The 24,464-nt window shown below is 39.8% G+C and overlaps 2 protein-coding genes across 4 annotated transcripts; both read right to left on the bottom strand.

The window, feature by feature from the left end:
* Positions 1-554: 554 nt before the first annotated feature.
* On the bottom strand, positions 555-24,395 carry NDUFAF7 (NADH:ubiquinone oxidoreductase complex assembly factor 7). Of its 3 annotated transcripts, XR_006815105.1 has the most exons (11): positions 24,304-24,395; positions 23,846-24,006; positions 12,573-12,653; positions 11,657-11,767; positions 7,796-8,009; positions 6,924-6,982; positions 5,391-5,501; positions 3,308-3,451; positions 2,084-2,257; positions 1,301-1,587; positions 555-616 (listed from the first exon to the last, which is right to left on the bottom strand). XR_006815105.1 is itself a non-coding variant. In XM_045979511.1 (10 exons), the coding sequence occupies exons 1-10, from the start codon at positions 24,359-24,361 to the stop codon at positions 1,375-1,377; spliced, it is 1,326 nt and encodes a 441-aa protein (XP_045835467.1). In that variant the 5' UTR covers positions 24,362-24,395; the 3' UTR covers positions 623-1,374. The 3 variants fall into 3 exon arrangements, 2 of the variants coding, with proteins under 2 accessions (XP_045835467.1, XP_045835468.1); XM_045979511.1 differs by lacking the exon at positions 555-616 and having other exon boundaries at positions 623-1,587; XM_045979512.1 differs by lacking the exons at positions 555-616; positions 6,924-6,982 and having other exon boundaries at positions 623-1,587; positions 7,950-8,009.
* Positions 17,339-23,768, bottom strand: LOC123926129 (proteasome subunit alpha type-1-like). The gene is given in 3 exon segments (XM_045979911.1): positions 17,339-18,454; positions 22,204-22,267; positions 23,743-23,768. Coding segments are annotated over 3 exon segments (885 nt in total). The 3' UTR covers positions 17,339-17,659.
* Positions 24,396-24,464: the final 69 nt, after the last annotated feature.

The raw sequence follows: 24,464 nt of genomic DNA, 5'->3' as shown, positions 1-24,464 counted from the left end.
CACCAGCCAAGTCTTTGGAAAAAAGTCAAGGTGATTATGAATGGTGCAAGGCGGGGCAGCATATGAAAAACAATCCATCTCTCTATCAATCTTCCTACTTTAGAGTGAGACACAGAATACTAGTCCTGTTCTGAGTTAAGCCAAATAAGCAACAGAAAGCCAAGAACTGATCACTCTGCCAGTGAACTTTCAATATAGTTAAGCTATAAATTCAAAACATACATCTCATACTCTTCCTTTAATCTCACTGTAAATTTTTATTGCCAATATAGTAATTCTTCAGAAGGTATATGTCTGGTATTAATATGTCTGGTATTAATATAAATGTTCTGTGAACCAAAAAATGAGAGCTTACAGAAGGAAAACTTGACATTTATCTGAAAATGAGGGAGAATTAGTTCAATCAGAAAATGATTCCTACTAACATAGTCTGCATTTACTCTAACTCATATTTCAGGTACATGTTAGGTTTACTAGTTTTACTGGCACTTAAATATTTTTTTAAGATTTTACTTACTTATTTTGAGAGAGGGAGAGGGAGAATCCCAAGCAAACTCCACGCTGCATATGGAGCCTGACGTGGGACTGGAGATCCCACTACCCCCGAGACCATGACCTAAGTTGAAATCAAGAGTCAGACACTCAGACTGAACCACCTGGACACCCCTAAAGTTTTTAAATTACAAAATTCACAGAAGTAGAGGGTAGAAAATTTACCACAACGGAGAGCAATTTCCACCCTGAAAACCCACTTCCACAATGGGATATTTAATAGTGATTACTAGGCATCCTTTCCTTACGTTTTATATACAAGTAACTACCACAGAAAACAACCAGTCTGCACTAATAATATGAATTTTTATGAGATTAGTTACAAGCATTTCTTTAAATGTAGCTTTTCCCCCAACAAAAATGGAATCATAACTATAAAACATTCTCCACTATACTTTTTTCACTTCCCACATTCTTAGAGATGAGTCAGAACATACTGCTGTACCTCATTTTTAAAAAATAATATATGGATAGTCCTATTGAATCTATTCCCTATGAAAGGCCAGTTAGGTTTCAGTTTTTGCTAAACCAGTCAGTGTTCATGTTTATTTTTTAAAATAAAAATACAGCAACTAGCCTTAATAAAGGACACTTAGTTTCTCAGTAACTTGTTTCATTAAGCCAAAAGCACACAATTGTGCCAAAAGCCAGACACAGCCGTAAAAGATCAATATTTAGTTGTACTGTATGTAAGACAGTCCATTTTTATTGGTGATAAAGACATAAAATATTGTCATACTTATTTTACCTGTGATACATGAAACACGTTCCCTTTATTTTGCTTTCTTAGGCAGACTTAGGGGTAAAATGACCACACTGAGATCACCGCCAGGTAAGTTCACCAAACCCAGCTACGGGTGACACAGAGGGCTTTGACTGGCACGCATCCATTGGATGGCTTCTCCCATGAAGTCTCTGATGAGGCAGCAAGGCAAAAAAATTAAATCTTTCTCCCATCTTCTGAGGATTCATTAACATATCATACCCCTGAAGTAACTGCTGCCTGGCTGGCTCATCTGATTTGTCTAAAAGAACCTGAAAAGAAAAAACGTCTTAGTAAAAATAACTAGAAGCATTCCTGGTTACATGCAGCAATGCTAATGACCACTGGCTGCTCAGTAAAGCAGGACTTCACGTGGGATTTCTCATTACCTGCCTTAGAATCATGGGGTGCTTATTAAAAACACAGGTTGCTAAACAAACATCCCCAGGTGGTTTGATTTTCACTGAAGAGTTAAGATGTCTTCAGGACCCTTCTAAAATTCATCCCCATAAACACAGTCAACTTTTCCTACTGGGCATGAACACTATTTGAAGTCTTCATGCTAGCTCGTTGGAGATGCAGGGGCGTGCACAGTGGCCCCAGCCCAGGCAGCCCAGCTGCACGAGGCCCAACGCTACCAGAAAGACCATAGTACCCAGGGCCTGCTGACCAAGAAGAGCGCTGAGGCTGGGGGATCTTATCACTTGAGACATTTTTATGAAATACTACAAAATAAAAATATTTAATGATCCTGAAATAAATCATTACCTTCAGCCGGACATCAATGCCCATATTTTTTAAAAACATCTGTTGTTTTATTGGCCCCAGAGAAGCTACTTGTCCCCCTGCCATTCTGCGCAGATAACTGAAGTCCACATCGGCTGTGAGGTCCGCCGTTCCCGGGGCAGTCAGGACGTCATGAAGCTTGTGGCCACAAAACCCCTTGAACACAATTTTTAAAATGAGTTTTTGTCCCTTTATGGTTATCATTATCAAAATTCAAGAACTGCTATTATTTTAGTACATTTTATCTAACTGTTGGAAAGAAAAACATGGCCTAAGTCAGTGGTTTATAAACTCTTAATATAGTAGCACCCTTTCCTCAAATGACATGCTACGTGGAAAATCTGATATAAAGTGCGACACTGGGTGCCTGGAAATGCTGCTTTCCCATTTCATTACTGCTTGTGGTGATGGAGTAGAGATCCCATGAGTTCTCCATGTGTGTTAACTTGTTTCTTACTAGAATCACGTTAAACTTTCACCAGACTCTAGATGGTGTTTGACAGGGCGTATCCATCAACTACGTGCACCAGAATCGCCTGAGCCCACGTTACTGCACTCTGCCCAGACCTACTGAATCCGAAGCCTGGAGGGAAGGCTAGGGAATCAGCATTTTAAAAAAAAACTCCAAGGGTGTTTTGTTTTTTTTTTTTAAGATACAATAAAATTTAGAACTTGAGAACCACGGATCTAGAAAATGACTAATAGTAGTATTCAGTTAAATATATTTCAATTAAAGGATATTCAACACAACTGATAACGTAAGGAAGGATGCTCAGGTAGAATAAAAGAATGTATCTAGAAAGGAAAAAAGACTGAAAATATGGGAAAAGTCTGATCATAGTAGCTAAATCAAATCTGCATAGAAGTACTATAAATTTTTTTAAATGGAGGGAAAATTCTTAACTTTAAGAAAATCTTCCCATGTGTATTATTCAGATGCTAAGTAGGATCTATGCAGACCTAGGTTCTGCAGCTGAAGCAGAATGTAGACGATTCAGACCCTGTTCCAATGCCAGTCTGGAAGTGAAATCCTATGGTTAAGTGCAATTATAATATGAATTAATATTCATTACAAATACTGTAATACTACAAGGCTAGGCACCATAGAAACCAAAGGTGAAGATCTTCAGTGAACTTCAAATGTTAACAACTTCAGAGATGATACCAATGAACTGATGGTAAGTCATGTTCCTGAGTCATACATACTCTGAAGGTGTCTGTCTTTGTTCCCTCGTGACCATAATCGGCGATGAGTGCTGCACCTCCGGTTAGTGCGATGCGCTGAGAAAGCTCCTGAATGATAACGCCCGCCTCAGGACACACTTCCACGTGGTCCCTCATTTCATCACGCTAATAAGAGAATAGGTAAATCCAAATGCATTACTGGAAACAGTTTCCTTAGGGTTTTTCTACAATAAGCATTTCTTAGTTACAATAAAAATAAATTCCTTCTCTGTATGGATTATGTTGTCTACACACAAACTTTCACCTTTCACCATCTAAAGAAGTTTCAAAATGCCCTTTCTCATACTAGTCAGTGTACATCTTAAAAGAAGTGATCTTTGGGGCGCCTGGGTGGCTCAGTGGGTTAAAGCCTCTGCCTTCAGCTCAAGTCATGATCCCAGGGTCTTGGGATCGAGCCCCACATTGGGCTCTCTGCTCCCTGCTTCCTTCTCTCTCTCTCTCTCCCTGCCTCTTTGCCTACTTGTGATCTCTGTCTGTCAAATAAAAAAAATTAGAAGATCTTTTAAGAGAAATTAAGCAGTTTTACATAGTTGGGATATAATTTTTAAAGAAAGAGAATGGACTGCTCATCCAGAATGAAAACCCCATGTACATATATGTAATTTGCATTAGAATAATACGTAGATTCTTAGAAAGTTTTCATGAATTTCACTTTTTTATTGTTAAAAGGTCAGGCTATCAACAAAGTCCCCAAATTAATTGCGCCAAATAAGTAAATAAATATATATATATATATATAGTCATGATTGAATTTTGAATTTCAGTAATTTACCTATCTATAAAATATTTTTTGTTTAGTTTGAAAATATATTAGTTATATTTTTAGTTATGAAACAAGGCTTTCATAATTATTTGAACTCTTAAAATAAGAATGTTTTAAAATAGGTTATAGTCACTTTATTTAAGATTTTATTTATTTGAAGGAGAGAAGAGAACATGAGCAGGGAGGAGAGGGAGAAACAGACTCCCCGCCGAGCAGGGAGTCCAACAGGGGGCTCAATCCCAGGTCCCACAGATCATGACCCAAGCCAAAGGCAGATGCTTAACCAACTGAGTCACCCAGGTGCCCCTAATATAGGCTATAATCACTTTAGATGAAAAATTACCTCAGCTTCTACTTTTTATTCATTATTACTTAAAGCTGTTTATTTAGTTGCAAAGATATTTTTGTCTAGAGGTGAATATTTTGCCATATGGATATTTATTGTCTGTAACTATATACATATAAGACTAGATACTGTAGCTGTAAACTATTAAAAATCACCACCATTCTTGATTTTAAAAAATAAATAAAACAGGCGATCTAAGCCCAAACATTCCTGATAAGCATAGGGTTTTTTGAACCCCTACACATGACCCCAAGTTAGAAAGACTCTTGCTATTACTCCTTGAGGCCAACAGAAAGCAGCAGTAAACATACCATTCTGGCCATCTGGTATCAAACTTACTTAATTAAAATAACAAAAAGTTGTTTTGAGCATTAAATGAGAAAATTAAGAGGAATACATATAAGGTGCTCAAAAAATAGTTGTTTTCACACACCTCGAACTCTTCTGGACAGGCAGATGCTACTATGACCATGTCACAGGGAACTGAGGGAAAGGGGGAAGGGGCAGGACGTGCCTGAGTAAGCACTTACCACCTTCCTCCTCACAGGGCATTCAGGTCACGCCTTCCTGAGATGATCTGACCCAGGCTCCTGACTTGATCACTATTAATAAAAAGCACTTCATGTCTTAAGAGAAACTCTCCTCTTGCCCCATCAAGGAATGCTAAAACAGGGCGCCTGGGTGGCTCAGTGGGTTAAAGCCTCTGCCTCTGGCTAAGGTCATGATCCCAGGGTCCTGGGATCAAGCCCCACATTGGGCTCTCTGCTCAGCAGGGAGCCTGCTTCCCCCTCTCTCTGCCTGCCTCTCTGGCTACTTGTGATCTCTTCAAATAAATAATATCTTAAAAAAAAAAAAAAAAAGGAACGCTAAAACAGGAACTCAGAAATTGAGACTATGAAGATTTGGTTGGTGATAAAGAAGAAAAAACTTCCTACTTGTATGAAGACTTCTGCTGGTGTGACACCAGGCGCCAAAACAAACCGCAGCTTATCAGAAACTTGAGGGTCGGTATCAATGAGTACTTCTCGCCATCCTTGGGGTGTTTTCTGAACACAAAATAATGCATAAAAACACATTTTTATCAGTTTTTTCTCAAATTGCCTCTATTAAGAGTAACTATTATTTTTCTCCTCCTACCATATACGACAGATGACATTTACTTTACCACTTAAAAAAAAGCAATACTGTGGAGAAAGGGGAACCCTCTTACACTGTTGGTGGGAATGCAAGCTGGTGCAACCACTCTGGAAAACAGCATGGAGGCTCCTCAAAAAGTTGAAAATAGAGCTACCCTATGACCCAGCAATTGCCCTTTAGGGTATTTACCCTAAAGATACAAATGTAGTGATCCGAAGGGGCATGTGCACCCGAATGTTTATAGTGACAATGTCCACAATAGCCAAACTATGGAAAGAACCTAGATGTCCATCAACAGATGAATGGATAAACATATGGTATATATATATATATATATATATATATATATATATATATATATATACACACACACAATGGAATACTATGCAGCCATCAAAAGAAATTAAATCTTGCCATTTGTGATGATGTGGGTTGTTGCAACTAGAGGATATTGTACTTAGTGAAATAAGTCAATCAGAGAAAGACAACTATCATATGATCTCCCTGATATGAGGAAGGGGAGTTGCAACGTGGGGGGCTTGGGGATAGGAAAAAAATAAATGAAACAAGATGGGATCAGGAGGGAGACAAACCATAAGAGACTCTTAATCTCACAAAACAAACTGAGGGTTGCCGGGTGGAGTGGGGTAGGGAGAGGGTGGTGTGGTTATGGACATTGGGGAGGGTATGTGCTATGGTGAGTGCAGTGAAGTGTGTAAACCTGCCGATTCACAGACCTGTAACCCTGGGGCTAATAATATATCATACGTTAATAAAAAAATTTAAAAAAATTTTTTTAAACAGGCAATACTTCATTTCCTTTGAACAGTTAAGAGTCGACTAAAAGCCGTGAACTGGTGTTGGTGAGATAAGAGGCGGAGCCACAGAGAAAATGAGCAACAGGGCAGGTGCCCCCAACAGCAGAGAACAGACTCCAAAGCTTCTGCTAACAAATCAGTACACGCTCTCAGCCTCAGAAACTACCGGTGCACATACAGTACCGCCAAATCTGAACTTTCACTTCAACTTCAATGAGGAAACATTTTAGTCTTTGGATATTAAAGCTATTCGCTAAATGTAACCCTTCCTTGTACTATAGCCATTTACCATCTTATATTCATGCACATCTTTATCCCTGGAGAAATAAGCATTCTTACTAGTTATCCTAAGAGAATGAAGGTTCTACTTAATACTTGACTTTTGCTTTTCAATTATTTCTATTCATCTGAATACCAAATATAGTCACCTCCAACAATAATTAAATACATTAATGTTTTTCCTTCAACATAAGGCCTTTTGTTATTCAATTAATGACTTTATCCCATCAATACCTGAAACTTATGCACAGGAAGAACGTCAAAAAATTCATGTGCCAGATAAAAGCTGTACCCTATTTAAAAACAGAAGGAAAAAACTTTCAGCATTTTTAAGGCAATACTTAAATCTTTCTTTTGAACACTAAAAAAAAAATAATAATAAAATGCTAGTATTTTGTGTGGGAACCCGGGGGGCTCCCACCGCCATGTCTACAGAGAATCATCCCCTCACGTCTTCACCTATTCTGCAGAACAGACAGAAGAACATTACTGTTCTCATTTTCCACACAGCAGGATTGGACAGCCAAGAATATCTCAATCATCAGTCAAATCTTTTATCCCTCACCAGGCATGAAAGAAATCAGAATTCAAACTTGTTAACTCAAAGAAGCTTTGAACTTGCTAACATCATCGGAGACGGCTGAGCAGAGGCCTGCCGAGATGGCTTCCCGGAGACCAGAGCACCCCTGCAGGTGTGAGCAGGGCCTCAACAGCCCAATGCAGGGATTTTCCCTCCCCCACGAAAAGGCCAGCAAGAACATTCAAAAGATGAAGAAAGTTAAACTAAACCCATCCAGCGCTGCGTCCGTCAGAGCCCTGCATCCCCACCCCCATCAGTACTCTTATGGGTCAGGAAAAACTAAAGGTACAACAGAGATGACACTGTCATTTTTGCAAAACCACAGGACATTCATTGCTCCTATTGCGAGCCATGTTATTTTCTAACACAGTGCTCTTTTCGAGAAAAGGATTCACTCTTCCCTATGAGTCAGGGACCTGGCAGCACTAACTCAGTCTATTAGCGTGCCCTCTGTGGCTCGGCTCACCATCACTGCCGGGATGGGACGCGATCAAAATGATTTCATTACGTCGTGTGAAAGAATTACCTTTTGGAACATCCTGCAGATCTCGGTACCACGAGATTGGAATCCCAGATTTAGTAACACCTCTCATACATACGGGGGACCCAGCATTCCGCTCTAGAGGGATCTTCTCTTCAGTCAGTGTTAATGCTTGAATCTCACTCAATTTTTCGCTCACCTCTACCAGATGTATTGAAATGTCACAGTTTTTCAGCACAGATCCAAGCTGACTGAACACCTAAAGACAAAAGAAGGGGTAAAGGGCAAAATACAATGTGTTGGGCAGATTTGGGGTTTTCTAACCATTTACCTCAATAATTTGCCCGTGTTACAGGAATAAAATTTGGTTTCGGAGGCGTCTGTTGTCCACACAAACCACTCTCCAGCAGTCTGTGAGAATCATAACCAACCTATTACACACTGTCCACAGAAAAGATGAGTAGTACATAATTTGGCTTCCTAAAGATAAAAATTAGACTGACAAATAAATGAAAATTAAAGATTTAACATCCAATAAATAAGCAGATTAAGGGATCTAAAAAGAACAAGAAAATAAATCGTACAGATACCCTTGATTTTATAAAGCTGCTATGTCTATGAAATAATCTCTGAGATGTTTAAACTGTATCTTCAGGAAATAAAATTTGAGTGGCACTAAAAACTTGGGTTTAACTTTGTAGTTATTTCACATTTTTAATTTTTTCTTAGCTACACACATTTTTATAACTGTTATAAACATGAGGAAAAAAGGAATATATTAATACTTTATCAATTTTTTTTAAAGATTTTATTTATTTGACAGAGAGAAATCACAAGTAGGCAGAGAGGCAAGCAGAGAGAGAGGAAGGGAAGCAGGCTCCCTGCTGAGCAGAGAACCCGATGTAGGGCTCGATCCTAGGACCCTGAGATCATGACCTGAGCTGAAGGCAGAGGCTTATTAACCCACTGAGCCACCCAGGTGCCCCACTTTATCAATATTTTCATGCTAAAAATTCAATGTTAAAGCACAAAGTACATCAATAGTATTTTTCATCTGAATTCAATTTTCATTGGTGATTTGCCTCCTACTTTTAAGATCTGAAATATGCAGGTATAGGCTGATAGTAAGGACAGATTTTTCCAAATTTTGTTTTGAAATGAAACTACAAAGAGAAAAACTTCCCAAGAGAAAAATCCTTCAGAAATTATGATCAAGAAATGAAAACAAGTCTGTAGGGGTGCCTGGGTGGCTCAGTGGGTTAAAGCCTCTGCCTTCAGCTCAGGTCATGATCCCAGGGTCCTGGGATCGAGCCCCACATCAGGCTCTCTGCTCAGCGGGGAGCCTACTTCCCTCTCTCTGCCTGCCTCTCTGCCTACCTGTGATCTCTGTCTGTCAAATAAATAAATAAAATCTTTTAAAAAAAAACAAAAAACAAGTATGTAAATATGTCTTTTGTCTATTTTCTCAACATTCCTTTAAATTCTTTGGCTTTTTAAGGTTCTTAGCACCTGTTCTAAAGAAGCATCCTTTATACATTTTAAGAGCTATGGGCTTGATTTTTAAAGTACTTGAAACAAGACAGTATTATTTGAGAAACTTATTAAATAGTCAAATGACTTTGCCAATTTAAAGAGATATAAAATAGAGCTCCAGAAACATAAATCAGTGGTTGTTTTCTATTGCCTCACAAATATGATATAATCAGGATTATTTGTCAGATGTTATAAATTTTTAAAAAGCCTTTGATTCCTAATTTCAAGCAAAAATCATACAGCATCAAGACATTTAAATGTATAATGTTTTTTTTTGTTTTACAATGAACTGCCAGATATACTTAAGATAAACTAAAAAAGACTCCAGGAGAATCCTTTTTGTTCTCTTCTGGCATCATCCCTGGGTTTCTTTTTGTTGCCCAGTTACCTACTTATTGTCACCTTTTGTTATATCTCCACATTTTCCATTTTTATCTTTTCAGCCAATAAAAACCATTTTCTGATCAAACAAAAAAAAAAAAAAAAAACTAAAAAAGACTAATGAATTCCAAAGCAGTGTAACTATCAAAGTTTAATAAATACAAGTACTTATCATGTACTATAAACCAAATTCCTTTTTTAAAAAAAATTTAGTGCCACATTTGCTTTTTTAAATTTTTATTTATTTTTTATTTGAGAGAATGAGGGAGAAAGCATGAAAGTGGGAGGGTCAGAGGAAGCAGCAGATGCCCCACTGAGCAGAGAGCCCGATGTGGTACTCCATCCCAAGACTCCAGGATCATGACCTGAGCTGAAGGCAGTGGCTTAACCAACTGAGTCACCCAGGCACCCTAAATAACTCCTTTTTAATGTTTTTAGACAATATTAGGTAGAATGGAAGAAAGAACAATCCATGGAAAAGTATCAGCTATCTCTGATAAAAGGGAAGTGACCTGACCCTTCCTGTTGGAGCCCCCACATTCTCCCTCACCCTCAGAGCTCAACCACCGTTCTCAATCTGGAGTTTATACGTCCCGCTTTTTCTTTATAAATGTTACTGAACACGTCTGAATCATCAAACACATATTGTTTAATGCTGACTATTTAAGGATTTTATGTAATACAATTATATGATATGAATTCTTGTATAAATTGGTGTTTTCACTCAACAAGATGCTGAGTTTTATCTGAATATCATGCATTCTGCTGTGATTTCACACATTTGCACAACCCTTGGCATTCCACTGTATCACAATTTATTGATCTATTCTCCCACTGATAGTCATTGGGGTTGTTTCCAGCTTTTCTGCTATTCTAAACAATGCTATCTTCTTGTACATGCATCCTGCTACATATATGCCCTCATTCCTGGAGGACAAATATCCAGCAGGAAAACGGCTGGGTCACACAGTAGAAGAACGTAGACATTAGCAGATGATGCCTAATAAGCACTCCAAAGTGCTTACACCAAATCATGGTCTTAACAGTCTAAGAGTCCCCTCTGTGCCACATCTCCCCATCCTCACCAACGCTTGGTGCTGCAAAATCTTCTCATTGGAGGGTACAGTGGTAGGTCACTGTGATTTTAACTTTCATTTCCCTGACCCCCAACCAGTCTGAGCACTTTTTTTGTTTTTCCTGGCCATGTGGATTTCCTCTTTCATGCTGGGCCTGTTCACATCTTCAGTCTGACTTTTCTATTGAGTTATCTATCACCACCTTAACAATTGAAAAGAATTCTTTATGTATTCTAACTACCACTTCCTTGTAGGTTATATGTGTTGTAAATAACTCCTCGCACTCTGCGGCTTGGCTTATCCCTCTCTTTACAGTGTCTCTGAAGAACAGAAGTTCCTAATTTCTTTAAGGAACAAAAAATTTGGGATGCCTGGGTGGTTCAGACCATTAAACATCTGCCTTTGACTCAGGTCATAATCCCGGGGATGGAGTCGCACATCAGGCTCCGTGCCCAGTGGGGAGTCTGCCTCTCCCTCTGCCTGCTGCTTCCCCTGCTTGTGCTCTCTCTCTGACAAATGAATAAAATCTTAAGGAAAAAAAAGAACAAAAAATTCTTTAATGTAGTTGAAAGTTGAAATTACCTTTCAATTTATCTTTTCCTTTATGGCTTCTGCTTTGTATATAATTCAAAAACTCTTTTCCTACTTAGAAGAAAATACACGCTTCCAATGTCTTCTAAATGTTTTGACTTTTACCTTTCACATTCTCTCCCACCCTCGTTTTTTAAAAATTACAAACAGACAACAATAAGTTACGATTCATTGTATTATTCTGACGTTGTACTTCAGCTGAGAAATAGAGGCGGTTAAGGAGATAGGACTGAAAGCCAAGGAAATCAATGGAGTTTGTAAACAAGTCAAAAGCACAGATTCAGGTGAGTACATGAGGATCTAAAGACATTCTTTTATTACCTACCCTCAAAATATCTCCTGTGAGGGTACCCCTTCCTGGGCCCAATTCCACAAGCTGGAAAGCTGCATTTTTTCCAGTGGCCATCCATTCACTAATGAACCATATACCTAGCAGCTGTGACAAGGGAAAAAACCACACTGAAGTATTATAAAATATAAAAGTATATAGCACAACATAAAATTCTACATAAATACGTACTTTATGTCAGAAAGCAAAATGTTTGCAAACAAATTATGTATGTATGTGACTCAATATGTACATGTATGTACGCACACCCAGAAGCTTCATGGAGACATTACAAAAGACACCACTTAGAAAGCTTAGTAACAGGAGAAAACAGTTAAAAGGCACTTCCCCCTGTAAGAGATCTCATAACACACGTAAGAGGAATCACTTACAGGAAGGTGCTAGTCTTTGATAACAAATAAACATATGGAATAGGGCTATGCCTTTCTTCATATTCATATGATTTCAGTAATTACATGGCTTTTTATGCATAATTAACATTTTTTAATACCTGTATTCTACTTCCTTTTAGGTACTATTTCCTATATCTAAATTTAACAAAGGGTTTTTTATACGGAAATCAATGAACTAGAATCCCTAAGAAGAGTTCACAATTTGTTACGGGGGACTTCTGCTCTGACTGACGGTGCAATCTTGGGCAGGAGCTTTAGAGCCTCTCCCCACCAACTCCTTAGTGCTTTGCACCTTTTCTCGCTTTCTTCACTGATCTCTCTTTCCTCTATTGTTCTCTATTCCTGCGGCATGTTTATGATTAAAAATGAAAACTTAAAAAAAAGGAAACCTGAATCACAAAAACAAAGCTGTACAACGCTATATTAAAGAAGAATACAATGTGATCTGCTTCCAAATATTTGTGATATTAGTTTCTTTTATAGTTTACATTGAATATTACCTCCCCAAAGATCTGACTTATTTCCGGTGAAGTGATGAAATCTCCTTTTTCTCCTAGCATGTCACGGTACACATAATATCCCTGAGTAAAAAGAGAAAGGAGAGAAAACAAATTAACTTTTAAATACGCTTTTTAAACTACCCCTCCAAAATCTTACATGATGTATACAACGACATAATCACTTGGTAAGAAAGTAATCTCTTCTAAACAAACAAGATAAACACAGTAACTTAAACTTTACAAAATGCCAGAGCAGAAGGAAACATGATCCCTCCTTGACCATAAAGGAAAAAGCCAGGTCATGTCCATCCTCACATCCCATACCCCCTCCCTCCCCTCCCTGCTCCCACAACCCAACACAGTAAGACCCTATCTGCCCCTCCCTCCAGCCTCCTTTCCCAAATTCTCACTATCTGTTTCAAATTAGCCCTGCCTGTTGGTGATGTTACTGCCTGACCCAGATGCTCGTTATGTGGGAGTGTTCACTCTGTGAAAATTCATTAAGCTATATGCACTGTGATTTATGCATTTTTCTAAATGAATACTTACATCTCCATAATTTTTTTTTTTTTAATTAGCCCTGCTCATCCATACATCCATGCCATTGCAAATACTCTCCTTTCTTCCTACACATTTCTCCCTGGCAACCTTATACTCAATAAAATCGAATCTGCTCAAATGCCACCTTCCCTAACCTCCACTTCCAGCCCTCCAACCTCAGACTAACAGCAGTGCTTCCTTTTATGTATTTCTTTATTTATATGTCTGTATTCCTCACCCAGAGGCTTAGTTACTTGGGGAAGAGGACTATCTTATTTACTATTCTATCCCAAGCTTAAGCTTACTGTCTAAACTTCAAGACCTACTCAAGAATTCCTTGTTAAAAAATTCCCTGTGTTCCTCAAGCTCCTTCTTCCACTACCCTACTCAGCAGGTGACCTGGACTTCTGCCCAAAAAGGAAGTAAAGAATGTTATAAAATAGGACTTACTCAGCTTCCTGACCGGCCTCCACCGGCTCCCATTCATTCCTCAGAACTCAAGATGAAATGCCTTTACCTTCCACTCTTATCCAAACCTAATCCCACCACCTGTGCTCTGGATCATCACCTCTCCTCACACAGCTCTCATGGGCCAGGATCTTGTTATCGCCCCCTTCTCTAAGAGTTTTAACTTCCCTCTCTCAGCAGCAGAAATATACTTGAGTCAAACAAAAAAAAAAAAAAAAAAAAAAAACTACTTCACTTCATAGAGCATCTCCTCTCAAGCTTTTCTCTTTCTCTTCATAAATGAGCATTTCAGCAGTGTTTTTGTGGCACATTATGAGCCACTGTGGTAGCCTGATGAAGACCACAGATCCCTTCATAGAATGTTTTTAAATTCAGGACTTTAACATAGAGGATTACCCCTCCTCCAAAAACTGAAAAATATTCACCCAATATTTAAAAAATAAACTTGTGATATAGTAACATATAAGCATCCTTATGAATATATTAATAAAGCCAAGCCTGAGGTCTAGTAAGTAACAAAGTTTTGAAGTATGGAAGAGCACAATGAATTCTGAGATACCTATGATCACTATTGATTGCCACTGATGCTAAAATCCTGGGAAGTACTGATGCCAGTAATTATGCTGATAATAAGAGGTATGTTGGTAATAAAAGAAATGCTAAATTTCAGTTAGAAGCTAATGAGAGAAATGCAAATTAAAACCATGAGATATGTCCAGGACAAACAGAAACTAAAAGTATTTGCAATCACCAAACCAGCCCTACAGGAAATATTGAAAGGGGTCCTCTAAGCAAAGAGGGAGCCCAAAAGTAACAAAGACAAGAAAGGAACAGAGACAATATACAGCAAGAGTCACCTTACAGGCAATATGATGGCGCTAAATTCATATCTTTTGATAGTCACCCTGAATGTAAATTTGCTAAAGGCCCCAATCAAAAGATATAGGGTATCAGATTAAATAAAAAAGCAAGACCCTTTGCTATGCTGTCTGCAAGAGACTCATTACAAACCCAAAGACACCTCCAGATTTAAAGTGAGGGAGTGGAAAACAATTTACCATGCTAATGGACATCAAAAGATAGCTGGGGTGGCAATCCTTATATCAGATAAATTACATTTTATTTATTTATTTTTTAAAGATTTTATTTACTTATTTGACAGACAGAGATCACAAGTCGGTAGAGAGGCAGGCAGAAAGAGGGGGGAAGCAGGCTCCCTGCTGAGCAGAGAGCCTGATGCAGGGCTTGATTCCATGACCCTGGGATCATGACCTGAGCCAGAGGCAGAGGCTTTAACCCACTGAGCCACCCAGGTGCCCGATAAATTACATTTTAAACCAAAGACTATAATAGGAGATGAGGAAAGACACTATATCATACTTAAAGGATCTATCCAATAAGATCTAACAATTGTAAATATTTATGCCCCTAACATGGGAGCGGCCAATTATCTAAGCCAATTAATAACAAAATCAAAGAAACACAATGACAATAATACAATAATAGAGGGGACGTTAATACCCCCCTCACTGAAATGGACAGATCATCTAAGCAAAAGATCAACAAGGAAATAAGAGCTTTAAATGACACATTGGACCAGATGGACATCACAGATATATTCAGAACATTCTATCCTAAAGCTACAGAATGCACATTCTTCTCTAGTGCACATGGAACATTCTCCAGGATACATCACACCCAGGGTCACAAATCAGGTCTCAACTGGTATCAAAAGATTGGGATCATTCTCTGCATATTTTCAGATGACAATGCTTTGAAACTAGAACTCAACCACAAGAGGAAAGTTGGAAAGAACTCAAATATGGAGGCTAAAGAGCAATCTACTGAAGAGTAACTGGGTCAACCAGAAAATTAAAGAATTTAAAAAATTCACGGAAACAAATGAAAATGAAAACACAACTGTTCAAAATCTTTGAGATAAAGCAAAGGCAGTCCTAAGAGGAGAGTATATAGCAATACAAGCCTTTCTCAACAAACAACAAAGGTCTCAAATACACAACCTAACCCTACACCTAAAGGAACTGGAGAAAGAACTACAAATACAGCCTAAACCAGCAGGAAGAGAGAAATAATAAAGAACAGAACAGAAATGAATGAAATAGAAACCAAAAGAACAGTAGAACAGATCAATGAAACTAGGAGCTTGTTCTTCAAAAGAATTAATGAGATTGATAAACCCTTAGCCAGATGTATCAAAAATAAAGAGAAAGGACCCAAATTAATAAAATCATCAATGAAAGAGGAGAGATCACAACCAATACCAAAGAAATACAAACAGTTATAAGAACATATTATGAGCAACTATCCACAAGCAAATTTGACAATCTGGAAGAAAAAGATGCATTCCTAAAGACTATGAAGTAACAAAACTAAACCAGGAAGAAATAGAAAACCTGAACAGACCCATAACCAGTAAGGAGATTGAAGCAGTCATCAAAAATCTCCCAACAAACAAGAGCCCAGGGCCAGGCAGCTTCCCAAAGGAATACTATCAAACATTTTTTTTTTTTTTAACTCTTTTGATAGTGTCTTTTGATGTACATTTTAAATTTTGATTATGTCCAATTTATGTGTATTTTCTTTTGTTGTTTATGTTTTTGATGTCATACTTAAAAATCATTACCAAATTCAATGTTATGAAGATTTTCCCCATTTTTTTTTATTTTTTCAAAGATTTTATTTATTTATTTGACAGACAAAGATCACAAGTAGGCAGAGAGACAGGCAGAGAGAGAGAGGAGGAAGCAGGCTCCCTGCTGAGCAGAGAGCCTAATGCAGAGCTCAATCCCAGGACCCTGGGATCATGACCTGAGCTGAAGGCAGAGGCTTTAATCCACTGAGCCACCCAGGTAGCCCTATTATCAAACATTTAAAGAATTAATATCTATTCTTCTAAAACTGTTCCAAAAAATAGAAAAGGAAAGAAAACTTCCTAACTCATTTTATGAGGCCAGCATCACCTTGATCCCAAAACCAGACAAAACCCATCTCCCCCATCAAAAAGGAGAATTACAGACCAATATCCCTGATGAACATTGATGCAAAAATTCTCACCAAAACACTAGTCAATAGGATCCAACAGTATATTGAAAGGATTATTCACCACGACCAAGTGGGATTTATTCCTGGGCTGCAAGCTTGGTTCAATACCCGCAAATCAATCAATGTGATACAATGCATTAATAAAAGAAAGAACAAGAACCATATAATATTCTCAATACATGCAGAAAAAGCATTTGACAAAGTACAGCAGTCTTTCTTGATTAAAACTCTTCACAGTGTAGGGATAGAGGGTACATACCTCAATATCATAAAAGCCATCTATGAAAAACTCACAGCAAGTATCATTCTCAATGGGGAAAAACTGAAAGCTTTTCTCCTAAAGTCAGGACCATCACAGGGCTGTCCACTATCACCACTGCTATTCAACATACTACTAGAAGTCATAGCCTCAGCAATCAGACAACAAAAAGAAATTAAAGGCATCCAAATCATCAAAGGAGAAGTCAAACTCTCATTCTCTGCAGATGATACGATACTGTATGTGGACAACCTAAAAGATTCCACTTCAAATCTGCTAGAACTCATACAAGAATTCAGCAAAGTGACAGGATACAAAATCAATGCACAGAAATCAGTTGCATTTCTATACACCAACAAGATAGAAGAAAGAGAAATTAAGGAGTTGATACCATTTACAATTGTACCCCAAAACATAAGATACCTAGGAATAAATCTTTTTTTTTTTTTTTGGCAGGTGAAACAATTTTATTTCACAGTTGTCTTTAAAAACACAAAGACACTATGTTCTTCATATAAAAACATTAGTACAGATAACTATACTTACTAGAAAATGATTATATAGACCCTCTCAAAGAAAAATCATACCATTATATGGTTTCAGACAAGTTGCTTAGGAAAAACACATCTGGACTGATTCCTAAAACATACCATAAGACCACCCTGCATCTTTTGGTTCAAAGTATAGATTATTGTCATCAGTACATGTTCCTGCATTCTTACAGATTTGATAATACACACATAGACTGGCTTGTAACTTAATGTTCCATTGGTTCATCAGCCTTTTCTGCAGGTTCATCAGCAGGTTGAGCAGGCTGTGCCTTTCTCTGTGATCTTTCTTCAAGACCTTCCAGGAATGGAGATACATCATCATCATCATAAATCGTGAACTCCAAGTCTTTACCAACAATTCCAATGGAAACATTCTTTGTAGTTAGGTCCTGTTCTGCCGGAAGTGTCTCTCAAAAGGCACGCAGACCATGTTTCACCAGTTCATTTAAATTGCACTCCATAAATCCAGACATATGTCTCTCCAAGTAAGTATGAGCTGATTGAGAACGGGCTCCAATGGACATGGCTCTACAGTCAAAATAGTTGGCAGACGGACAGGTTTGGAAAATGTGAGGGCCCATATCATCATAACCAGCAATAAGCAGTCCAACACCATATGGTCTCCGGCCATATCGCTGGGTTGGTATCTGGGTCTTGCTTCCAATTAGAGATACAAGACGAGACACAGGAAGAGGTCTGTCAAATACAAATCTGGAATCCAAACACTCCTGGCGCATAAAATTACATAACAGTCTAGCATCAGCAGTAAGTCCTGCAATTGAGATACCAATATGGTTGTCAACATGGAGAATTTTTTTCTGATGAGCTGCAAGCTCTGACTGTGCTCTCTTCAGTGCAACCAACACTGCATGGGTTTTTGATTTCAGACCAACCGTGGCTGAACCTTGCTTGACAGCTTCCATTGCATACTCAATTTGATGAATCCTGCCCTGAGGGCTCCAAACAGTGACATCATTGTCATACTGATCCTGCCCTGAGGGCTCCAAACAGTGACATCATTGTCATACTGATTGCGAAACAGGGTTGGGGGGGGGGGGGGATCTGGCTGCGGCCACCTAGGAATAAATCTAAACAAAGAGGCAGGCAAAGTATCTGTTCTCAGAAAACTATAGAATACTCATGAGAGAAACTGAGGAAGACACACAAAGAAATGGAAAAATGTTCCATGCTCATGGACTGGAAGAACAAATATTGTGAAAATGTCTATGTTACCTAAAGCAATCTACACATTCAATGCAATCACTATCAAAATACCATCAACATTTTTTTCACAGAAATGGAACAAACAGGGGTGCCTGGGTGGCTCAGTTGTTAAGGGTCTGCCTTCAGCTCAGGTCATGATCTCAGGGTCCTGGGATCAAGCATCAGGCATCAGGCTCTCTGCTCAGCGGGGAGCCTGCCTCCCCTACTGCCAGCCTGCCTCCCTGCCTACTTGTGAACTCTCTGTCAAATAAATAAATAAAATCTTAAAAAAAAAAAAAAATGGAGCAAATAGTACTAAAATTTACGTGGGACCAGAACAGATCCCAAATAGGAAGAGGAGTGTTGAAAAAGAAAACCAAAGTTGGTGGTATCACAATTCCAGTCAAATTCTATGACAAAGCTGTAATCCTCAAGACAGTATGGTACTATCACAAAAACAGGCACATAGATCAATGGAACAGAATAGAGAGCCCAGAAATGGACCCCCAACTCTATGGTCAACTAATCTTCAACAAAGCAGGAAAGAATGGTCAATGGAAAAAAAAAAGTCTCTTCAACAAATGATGTTGGGAAAATTGGACAGCCACATGCAGAAGAATGAAACTGAACCATTTCCTTATGCCACACAGAAAGACAGACTCAAAATGGATGAAAGACCTCAATGTGAGACAGGAATCCATTAAAATCCTTGAGAAGAACACAGGAAGCAACTTCTTTGAGCTCAGCCACAGCAACTTCTTCCTGGAAACACCGCCAAAGGCAAGAGAAGCAAGGGCAAAAATGAACTATTGGGACTTCATCAAGATCAAAAGCTTTTGCACAGCAAAGGAAACAGTCAACAAAACGGAAAGACAACCAACAGAATGGGAGAAGATACTTGCAAATGACATATCAGATAAAGGGCTAGTATCCAAAATCTATAAAGAACTTATCAAACTCAACACCCAAAGAACAAACAACCCAATCAAGAAATGGGCAGAAGACATGAAAAGATATTTCTGCAAAGAAGACATCCACATGGTCAATAGACACATGAAAAAGTGTTCAACATCACTCAGCACCAGAGAAATACAAATCAAAACCACAGTGAGATACCACCTCACACCAGTCAGAATGGCTAAAATTAACCAGTCAGGAAATGACAGATGTTGGCAAAGATGCGGAGAAAGGGGAACTCTCCTACACTATTGGTGGGAATCCAAGCTGGTGCAGCCACTATGGAAAACAGTATGGAGGTTCCTCAAGAAGTTGTAAACAGAGCCACCCTACAACCCAAGTGAAATAAGTCAGATGGGAAAAAACAAATACCATATGACTTCACTTACATGTGGTATCCAAAAAAACAAAACAAACAAAACCCCAGACTCTTATTAAATACAGAGAACAACTTGTAGCTGCCAAAGGGGAAGTGGATGGGTGGGCGGATGGGCAAAATAGGTGAAGGGACTTCAAGAACAAACTTCCAATTACAAAATAAATAAGTCACAGAGATGAAAAGTACATTAAAAAGCACAGAAAACACAGTCAATAATATCATAACAACACTGTATGGTATCAGATGGTGACTACACTTATTGTGGTGAGCAGTGAGTAATGTACAAAATTGTCAAATCACTATGTTGCACACCTGAAACTAATGTAACATTGTTGGTCAACTACATTTCAATAACTTTTTTAAATGAGAAAAAAAGCTGTGGTATATATATATATACACACACACAATGGAATGTTTTTCAGGCATTAAAAAAAGGAAACCTGCCATTTGTGATAACATGGATGAACCTTTAAGGCATTATGCTAAGTGAAATCAGAGAAAGACAAATAATACAGGATTCACCTAGACAGAGAATCTTAAAAAAACAGAAACAAAAACAAAAACCTTGGGGCCCCTGGGTGGCTCAATCAGTTCAGCGGCTGCCTTCAATACAGATCATGATCCCAGGGTCCTGGAAACCTGCCTGCATTGAGCTTCCTGCTCTGGGAAGAGTCTGCTTCTCCCTCTGCCCCTCCCCCTGCTCATGCTTACACATTCTCTCTCAAATGAATAAATAAAATCTTTTTAAAAATAAATTAAAAAAAACAAAACTCATAGAAAAAGAGATCAGACTTTTGATTACCAGAGGCAGAGGGTAGGGGGAGGAAAAATTGGAAGAAGTGGGCAAAAGGTACAAACTTCCAGTTAGATAATAACCAGTACAAATGTGCGTTACACGATGACTATAGCTAACATGGCTGTATGATACACAGAAAAGTTCAAGTAAATCCTGGGAGTTCTCATCACAAGAAAATTTCCCCCCCTTTTTTTTCTTTTTATTGTGCCTATATGAAAAGATGGATGTTAACTGACCCACTGTGGTATTCACCGGGTTATTAGGTTAAGACAGTCTGCCTTTGGCTCAGCTGAGGCTCAGATGATGATCCCAGAGTCCTGGGATCAAGCCCCATGTTAGGCTCCCTGCTTCTCCCTCTCCCGCAGCAGCTACCCCTGCTTGCTCTCTTTCTCTCTCTCTGTTTCTTGTCAAATAAATAAATAAAATCTTTAAAAAAAAGTTAAAAAAAAACTCAATCTTCGTTACATGCAAATCAAGCCATCATGCTATATCCCTTAAACTTATATAGTGATATATGTCAATTCTTTCTCAATAAAAATGGTGGGAAAAAAGTTAATGCCAATAAAGGTGTAATTTTTATTCCCATATAACTTCACAGCCCCAGGGTTTCTGTTCAAGGATCCCTAGGTTAAGAACCTCCAATGGCAGCTACGGTTGTGATGAGTTTAGCATGAGGTACAATTGTCAAAAATCACTATGAGGGCGCCTGGGTGGCTCAGTGGATTAAAGCCTCTGCCTTTGGCTCAGCTCATGATCCCAGGGTCCTGGGATCGAGCCCCGCATCGGGCTCTCTGCTCAGTGGGGAGCCTGCTTCTCTCTCTCTCTCTACCTGCATCTCTGCCTACTTGCATTCTCTGTCTGTCAAATAAATAAATAAAATCTTTAAAAAAAAAATCACTATGTTGTATACCTGAAACTACTGTGACATTGTATCAACCATACTTCAATTAAAAAAAAAAAAAAAAGGTTAAAAAGGGGCACATGGGTGGCTCAGTTGGTTTAAGTGTCTGCCTTTGGATCCCAGGGTCCTGATATCAAGCCCACATCCAGCTTCCTGCTCAGGAGGGAGTCTGCTTCTCCCTCTCCCTCTGCCTGCTGCTCTCCCTGCTTGTGCTCACTCTTGCTCTTCAAATAAATAAATGGAATCTTTAAGAAAAAAAGGTCAAAAAAATTTTTAAATAAAATAGAAATTAAAGCTGATTTTAAAAAGAAAAAAAAAAAAAGGAAAAAAGCCTCTACTCTAAATTCAAGAGTTACCTCAAGCTTAATCCTGGGTAACCTCCTATTCTCTAAATAGACTCTCTCTAAGTCCTTGAATTTAAACACCATCTATATACAGATGATGAAAAAATTTATGTATGTATATCCAATCTTTCTCAAGAACTCCACACTCTTGCAGCCAAATGCTCGCTTACTGTCTCCACCTGGATGTCATCACCAAGATGCATAAAATGAACCCCCTGATGGCTTCCCCTTGCACTAACACAAAAAGGTAAATTCCATGAAAGCCTTGAATGAACCGGCTCCTCTCTGAACTCTTCTCTTACTATTCTCCTCACCATTAACCTGCCACCCCCAGTGACCACCCGCCAGCCATAGTGGTGCCTTGCTCTTCTCTGTATAGGCTAACCCATTTCCCAGCTCAAAAACTTTGTACTTCTCCTTCTGCTACTAGGAACTCACTCCCAGTTCTTTGCCAGGCTGGCCAAACCCCATCCTTCAAACCTTGGCTCAGCCATCTGGCCTTTGCTGGCCACTTACCTACCTAGAGAACTTTCCCAACTTCTACTCCCATTGCACTCCTTACTTTCAATCCCATCAACCTCTTTTTTTCTTTCCTTCAGAAGCACTTACAGTAATCTATAATTGTCTTGTTTTATTCCTGGTTTTTAAAGATATTATTTACTTATTAGAGAGAGAGAGAGAGCACAAGCAGGGGAAGCAGGAGAGGGAGAAGCAGGCTCCCCGCCGACCCGGGAGCCGGATGCCGGGCTTGAGTGCAGGAATCTGGGATCATGACCTGAGCCAAAAGCAGATGCCCAACCTACGGAGCCACCCAGACGCCCGTTTCCTTGTTTGTAGCTCATGTCCTCACTAGAACATAAGTGCCGTGCTCCACTGTCCACTGCAGTATTCCCAGTGCCTGAGATAGTGCCTGGCACTTTTGGAGCCTCAATAAATGAATGAATGATAAGTGGTCCTTCACTCTAACACAGAGATGTTTGTTCTAAAGTTTCTCCCTGGGTGAACTTTTGGTATGTGGTAGCACTGAATAGGAGGATGAAAGGATCCCCCTTTATTAAACCTCCAGACACCACATCCAACAGCAACAGGCCAAACAAACTCCAGAATTCCATGGCTTTCCTATTTTGACCCAGCAAAAGGTAAAACATTCTAAAATAAAAGGACCACAGGCTTTCACCAAGTGGCTTCGCTGAGCAGGCAAGGAAATGCAGGACACAGCACAAGGGCAATGCTTAATCCTAAAACAGTAGAGACCTGGACTTTCCATTCCCAAAAAGAAATCCCGGAATATGTTTCCATTGCCTGCTGATGTGATCCCAACCCAGTCAACTTTCCAGGTACTAAACTCCTATTTCCAGGTGCCTACTGGAAATTTCCATCTGAGTCCACGTGCACTTCAGATTCCTACTTGGGACTGAATTCTGTCCTTCCCCTCCCTCTTAAAGCAGCTGCTGCTCTTCCTCCTTCTGCATTCCCCTTCCCAGAGAAACGATACTATCATCTACCATCAGCCTCGAAAGGAAAGACATCCTGACCCTCGGTTCCTAAATTCAATCAGTTACATTGCCTCCTGAACAGCTTTGGATCTATTCTCCGTTCTTCATGGCACTGCCCCTGACCTGATCGATGCCTGACCAACCCAGGGACATTAATTTCTCTATCTCCAACTCTTCGGGGTATGGCTCGTCCCCTGGAGAAGGCACCACTACTGCTTGCGCGGAGGACCCTTGGGCATCTCGGCGCACAGCCCTCCTGGCTCACACCTCGCGAAGCCGCTGGAGCGGCCTGGTCCTCGGGCTCCCCGACCCGTACCTTGGCAGGGTTGGTCAAGACCTCCTTCATGTACTCGGCCACAGTGATGGGACCAGTTGCCTTGATTTTGTATATAAGGTGCCGCAGCATTGGTGTCACCTGGTTTTCTGCCGGCTCTCTCCCGGAGCTGAAGTATTTCCCTCTCCAGAGACAGGGAAGGACTACGAAAAACAAGTAAACGGGACCACGAAAACATCTTAGTATTTGCAAGTGCAAGCAGCCTGAGCGCTTTCGAAGCTGCTGCGCGGACTCAAGCTCACGGAAAGCCAACACCCGGCCCCACCGCCGCACGCCTACGAGGCGCCGGCGAGCACGCGCAGTGCCCACGGCCACACAGGCGCTCTCGGTCTGAAGCTGGACCCGGCTGCCGCTCAGAGCGCCTCAAGCGGCCCCCAACTGAGGAAGGCGCCTCAGGCGCTTCTCCCCACAAGCGGAGCTCCCGCGTGGCGAACGCTTACCCGCACGAGCAACCCCGCACAGCGGCCCTAGGCCGCTGCTCCTAGCAAGAAGGTTCATGCCGCACCTCACTAGACGCTGCCCGGGGGCGGGGCGGGGTGGTGAAGCCATTTCCGGGGGAGGACACGCCCCCGCTAGAAGTACGTCACCCGACCAAGCGGAA

This window comes from Meles meles, chromosome 15 (genome assembly GCF_922984935.1).
Source record: "Meles meles chromosome 15, mMelMel3.1 paternal haplotype, whole genome shotgun sequence".
NCBI classification, from domain to species: Eukaryota; Metazoa; Chordata; class Mammalia; order Carnivora; family Mustelidae; genus Meles; species Meles meles.
Note: the sequence above shows the minus strand (reverse complement) of the source record. Positions and strands in the feature narration are given on the sequence as shown.